Raw genomic sequence first — 6478 nt, forward strand, 5'->3', positions numbered from 1 at the left:
CTGAGGAGCTCAAGTGACACAACTGAGCTCACACCAAACCCTAGGTATTTTTTTATTCCATCAACTTCTCTCTGAGTCATTATGATCCTTTCATATTCAGGCAGAAATCTAATAAATGTCTTCTATCTAAGCAGCTGATCTGTATCTCTCTCTGGCTATGTATACAGCATTTGAAAAGCCTTCTTTGTCTAGAAAGCTGCACAGATTTCTAGCCAGAGAGATCTGAGCTCACACCAAACCCTAGGTATTTTTTTATTCCATCAACTTCTCTCTGAGTCATTATGATCCTTTCATATTCAGGCAGAAATCTAATAAATGTCTTCTATCTAAGCAGCTGATCTGTATCTCTCTCTGGCTATGTATACAGCATTTGAAAAGCCTTCTTTGTCTAGAAAGCTGCACAGATTTCTAGCCAGAGAGATGTGTGAATTCAGCTGAGGGCTTCCCATCACTCTTTCTGATACACTCACATTCAAAAGTCCTTCCTCTTCCAAGTGATATTCAAGTAAAATCATAAAATTTGAAAAAAAAAAAGAAACAAACAAAAAGCCAATAAAAACACACACACGCAAAAAAAACCCAAACACCAAAACCAAAAGAAACCAAAGAAAGAATAGTAAGAATAAACACTTTTGTTCTTAAAATAAATCAAATATTTTTCTGATTGGACAAAGTTCGTGTCCCCTACCCTCAAGACTGTCAAACACTGCCCTTCAGAGGAAGATGGCTAAAGCATCACTACTTCCTGGTATTTTTAACCCAGATAATTCAGAAACTATGAAACAAGGGTTCAGATAAAGTAATACTGTTCAAAATCTCCCACTTTGTGTGCTCACGCACCTGGTTTCAAACACTGAACCACACTGAAGAATGACTTTTAAGGTACATGAATTGCTCTGACAATGCCAATATTCTGGGCAGGCTGTAAAACCAATCTGCAGAAAATCTGCACAACCTATTCATGGTGTAGACTGAACTGTCACATCCAAACCCCCTGACCAGAGCCTGGATCCAAGCCCCCGATCTGGTCCCTATTTTGAATGCTGAGATGAACCACAGCCCCAGATGCCAACAACACCTCCTTGCAAGGCTGAAAGCAGAAGGTGGACTTGGTGGGTGCAGAGGTCTAATCTGAAGACCTGCTGCAAGAAAATCAGAACTTTAACTTAACTCCAGCTTCTAAAAACACAAGTCTTTCGGGAAAGGATAGTATGTGGGAATGGAGGCTGCTTTGGCAAGTGATGGCCTGTGATAAAGCCAAAGTCCTGTTACTCGTTCAACTGGTTTGTTGCCTGTGGCATTGCCCTCTCCAGAGGTGCTCCTTGCCAGCCATAAACAATTGCAAAACATAACTCATGCAATGCTGTTGTGTGTATTTTAAATCTGACATTTACTTTTGTTTCTTGCTCAAAAGCATCAGCATCTTAATCAAACTGTCCAAGGTCTGATATAGTATCTCCCCTATTTTTACTTTCTTACAGTCTTTTTTCTATTTTGGGGTGTTCTCTGGCTGCTTGGCTACAAAATTCCCCTCCCCTTGGTCTTCAAAATTCTTCCTGAAAAGTACCTCTCTGTATCTGGTACCTAGTTACCACAATAATAATCACCTTAGAAACATTATAAATATACAATTAAGTATGATTCTGTTCCAAAGTCCATTAAGTCAGTAAAAGTTTTTCCATTGACTTCAACAAGCTGTGGGATCAGGCCCCAAAATTCTTTAAATACATTTTTTCCATCTATAGACTACTAATACAGAACATACTCCTTTTTTTTTCACATTTCTCCCCTAACAGCCCTGCCCTGATTCCCTTTTCTTGAGACACACATCACTGTGCTAAGATGTACTTTCTTCCCGTGCCAGGCTAAACCCAACCCCTACTGCAATTTGGTATAACGCTTTTTGGTTTTTCCCCTTTCCGAAGCTTTTCTCAGAAGGATGTGCTGGCTTAAATGTTTGGTAAAAGTTTTTTTGAACTCTTTATCTACTTTCTGTTACCTGTCTGCGCAGAGGGATTCGCTTGGTCAGCTTGTGGACAGCAGGTTGGCTGCTGAAATCTGGTTTCTTGGTGGTGTTCTTCATGCGGCACAGGACGACCGTCAGCACCATGCAGGCAATTAAGAAGACCCCTATGCAGTAAATGACTATTTCCAGGTAGTCTGGAGATGTTGGATATTCTTTTTCTTTCTCAGGAGCTGGATTGGAAGGTTTTTAGGAGGGAATAATCATGCCACAGAGTTAGCATACACAGTACAGGCATCGTTCGGTACAGAGCTTGGAACAAGTTGAAATGGTAAAATATCATTAGTTCTTGCAGTGACTGTGTGGCATACAGAATACTGTGAAGGTTTAGGCCATCTTGTAATCTGAGAGTAATTCCCCTTGCACATCACTGCTTTGACTTCTCAGTTTGCCACTGAGCATTAGCTTGTTCACCTATGTATGCATATATTGACATATACACGTCTGTCTAGACGTATACATAGAAATATTGGATGATCAAGCTTAACTTGGAGGGAGAAAAAAAAAAACGGTTCAAACTAGGCTCAGCTTCATTTTGTTACTTGAGTTAAACATCAAAAGCACTGTAATTCTTTTGAACAACATGAAAACACATCTAAAAATAAAATATTGATTTAGCTAGGTCAAAAGAAAAGTGTCTAAATTCACAAATAGACGTTTGGGCTTGAGTCTGCATTGCCTGGTTACCCAAGATTTCAGTAGGATCTCAAAATACAGAGGGAAGGGAGTATGAATCAGTCCCTCATCATGTCTAGAAACTTGGGTTAAGGGTTTCAAAAGGGTTTCAAGGACCTGGCTCCCAGCTGCTTAACCTGTTGCACCTCATGCTGAGTGCCCAACTCCCACGAGGTCCTTTGAGCAGCTCAGTGCTGGACTAAACAGCATTATTCAGGTGAAAAATGAACTACTAGCAGCACATTAATTAACGAGTCCTCTTTGGGGAGGAGTGAGTTTTTCAGGTAACCTCATCAGTGGTTACTGGTCTATGAGATTAGATTTTAGTGGGAGTGGTTTTACATAGCTGTTACTCTGATTGAAACCATTTTGAAATTATCTTCAAGACAGTTAGATGTGCAAACACTGTCCCTAATCCCTTATCTGGGATTCAACCCCCAGATAAACAGCATTCCACAGCAATCAGCGGTCACTCCGCAAGCAATGCACGGTCAAGCTGAAATTTTCTTGGGCCTTTCTAGGCTTATAAAAATACTTTACTCAAGAAAATTGGTTTTAAAAACTGCTGTTCAAGCACTTGCCAAATGCAAACACTGCTAGCAGAAGCAAGCTCTACACAAGCACTGCTCTGCCTGCTTGGTGCCAGACCATGCAGGCTCCGTGCTCACGTAAGAGTGAGATGGAATGAAGTTGCCTTGTTCAATATATTTTAATAAAGGGTAAGAATTGATCTGCAGAGAGTGAGAATGTTTCACTCCCATACTATGAACCTCAGCAATGTGCACATGCAGGTTTTGTCCCTTTTCCTTAGGAGTAGCAGTTAATAAATGCTAAGCACAAGATGACCCAGCAAACCTCAGGTGACTCATGGTTTTTCAAAGGAACTCCTGAGGCAGCTGCCAACAGTTATAAAAGAGAAAATTTGACTAGTGTCAAAACCAGCTACAGTTACATCTTCTAACAGCTGATAACAATTTTCAGGCAATAAAGCACATTGATGTTTGTTTCTTTTAAGGACAGAAACATCATCAACCCCAGAACAGCAAGACATGCTTTGCAGTAAAAGCAAATGACTACTTGTTTTCTTAGAGCATGCAATGTTTAAAGATGCACGGAGCCGATTCCCAAGGTATGGAAGGCACTGCTTCTGTACAAGATCCACTGGCATTAAAACCAGAATTTCCATAAGAGATTTGCATGATAGGTAAAAATGAATTTAAGCACACTGAATAGCTCAGGTATTTGAATGAACCAATACACAACTGTGGCCAATTTAGTTCCAAACTTCATAATAAAATGAATTTCATCCTCTTGAAAAAGTTTACAATGATTTATGTGCTGATTTTCAGTTATCTCACTGAAGTGCTAAGGAAAAGCAGTTCCTTAGCATTTCTGATGAACATTTAACAGACGTAAAAAGTTTTCAATTAAAGGCAATAGCCTTACAATCCTCCCTCTTTTTTTTTGTTATTATTAGCTTTTTAGAGTTGCAAATATATAACAAAATGATTCACTGGCTTGAGACAACTGTGTTTAAAAAACCCCAAATCATTGTAAAAGTCCTTTTTTTTTTTTTTTGAGACAGAAGCTGTGCTAATTCTGCAGCAATCAACAAAGGAAAAAACAAAGAGGAAAAACCACAGAAAGAGAGCAGTGTATACCTGGCAGAACTGTCAACCATGCAGTGTGAAAGGATATCCCAATAGAATTACCCGCCAAGCATGTATACTCCCCAGCATCCTCAAAAGTTACATTCCGTATATAGAGAACCTCAATTTCTTTGTCCGTGGTGTTAACACCGGCAGCCTAGAAAAAAACAAAAGAGGGAAGCAAGAGAAAAAGCTAGACATCGAGAGAATTTTTGTGGATAGGGAGATGGAGCCACAGGGCTTTGCACTTTGTAAAGGCAGAGGTGTAGAGATGCAAAGCTCCTTCCCCATCCACAATCCCTCATCCAAAAGGCGTTTACCAACAGGTCCCAGCTCACCTCAGAAAGTAATCAACACCCTTCACCAGACCTAAACTCACCACCTAAACATGCATGCAATCAAATGACATGGAAAAATTAACCCACAAAGCTTTTTTTTTTTTGTTTTGCCTTCTCCTTTTTTTAATTAAAGAAGGTTGAAAGAAATAAAGAGAAAACAAAGTAGGACAGAATGTGGGATCCTTCACATGTAGATACCTGTTTCAGGGCAAAGAGTTCACTCTAGAAACATATTCTAAAAGGATTTTTAAAAAAAGGTGTGAATTCTGCTCCAAAAGACACAACTTAGTATCCATCTTAAGCAGTATATGATCCTTGCATCACCCACTGCACTGCACTTTCGTGCTGTGCAGTATTGTCAAATCTTATTTTAATTTGAAGTCTGGCAATATTTGGTGGTTTGCTTAGAAGCACAGTGGAAGGTATCTCAAATTTTATTCAAAATCAACCAGTTGTGGCTCTCACAGATGGGAGGAAAAACAGACCCCAAACACCTGAGAAGCAGAAGATGGAAATAAAATATATTTTACTAAATCTTAGAAACTGAAAATCTGGAAGATCTGGTGGGTTGCTTTTGGCTTTTTTTCTGGTCATCTTCCAAACTTGCTAAATCTCTGTCTTGACAAGTCATTGTGCACCAAACCAAGTATCAGTGATTATTCAAACTCATACAAATGCAGTCAATCTTAGACCTGCAACTTCCCAGCTGTCCCAAGATAGATATATCAGGGAATCAGCATCAAGCTCTCTGTGATGGAGATATAGAGAAATTAATCTTTGCTGCTTTTTTTCTCTGTAGCATTCAAAAATGTTACTTTGAAACCCATGATGAGGAAATAAAAGCCTTTTGACCAGACCATTTTGAGGTAAATTTAGGTCTGAACTGTAGTCACATGGTTGTGAGTCTTTATTGCTGCTGCTGAGTAACTACCCAGTTAGTAATGGGTGAGTAACAACTGTAAAACTGTCCAATCCTGCATGGACACAGGTGGCATGGGAAATTATAAGTGACTAAAGTGAGCTGACTTACGCTTCAGTGGGTGCTTATGTGAACAGCTCATATCTATATGTGTGTATATCTATGCACACCTATGTATATATATAAATATACACTAATCATGTTGTTACTCAATGAGTATCCTATATGTGAACTGCAAAGTATGCAGAATTAACAACAAAACTGGACATAAACGCACAGACACAAAGACATCAAAGAGGGAATAAAAGCTCAACATCAGAAACCAGTGCTTACAGTACACACAGAATATTGTGGGAATTTTTCCATGGCTGCTGGTGTAATACCAGTTGCATCACCGAAGGAGGATTATACATATACCACAAGGCCAAAGAGTATCCTACAAGCTGCCTGCAGTCTCCCAAAGCACCATTTTTCCAGCTTCTACATCCAGCTTGCTTTAAAAAACGTTGTTACCTTGTACACTTGGCAGAACAGAGAGCCAGGCAGACTGGTTGGCCTCCCCTATATAATTGGAGACCTTACAAATATATTCTCCAGCGTCCGCCTCTGTCACATTGTACAGTGTCAGCACTTCAGCATTGGAACTATTTATCCCCGAATGCTAGAATAGACCAATAACACAGGAGAACAATGTCATTGCTGCCCAAAACGGACACCAATCTGTCTATGGTCCCACCACCAACACATCATAAGAATAAGCCTTCCAGGTATCAGCATCACAACATCGAGGATTTGAGGTTTATTGACGTTTGGTGTTGTTGCTTGGTTCTTTTTACATCCGAGGCCTCACATGAGGAGTTAGAAAACAGCAGCG

At 39.7% G+C, this 6478-nt stretch overlaps 1 protein-coding gene across 1 annotated transcript in view; it reads right to left on the minus strand.

Annotated features, from left to right (window-relative positions):
* Window positions 1-6265, minus strand: part of LOC103806071 (fibroblast growth factor receptor 2) — a gene marked incomplete at its 5' end in the record, with an annotated part of 29094 nt that extends 22829 nt beyond the window's left edge. Inside the window, 2 exons of the mRNA XM_009078742.1 lie at window positions 2000-2196; window positions 6118-6265. Coding sequence (XP_009076990.1) covers window positions 2000-2196; window positions 6118-6265 — 345 coding nt within the window. The remainder of the gene's footprint in view (window positions 1-1999; window positions 2197-6117) is intronic.
* Window positions 6266-6478: the final 213 nt, after the last annotated feature.

This window comes from Acanthisitta chloris, unplaced genomic scaffold, assembly GCF_000695815.1.
Source record: "Acanthisitta chloris isolate BGI_N310 unplaced genomic scaffold, ASM69581v1 scaffold4267, whole genome shotgun sequence".
Taxonomy (NCBI): domain Eukaryota; kingdom Metazoa; phylum Chordata; class Aves; order Passeriformes; family Acanthisittidae; genus Acanthisitta; species Acanthisitta chloris.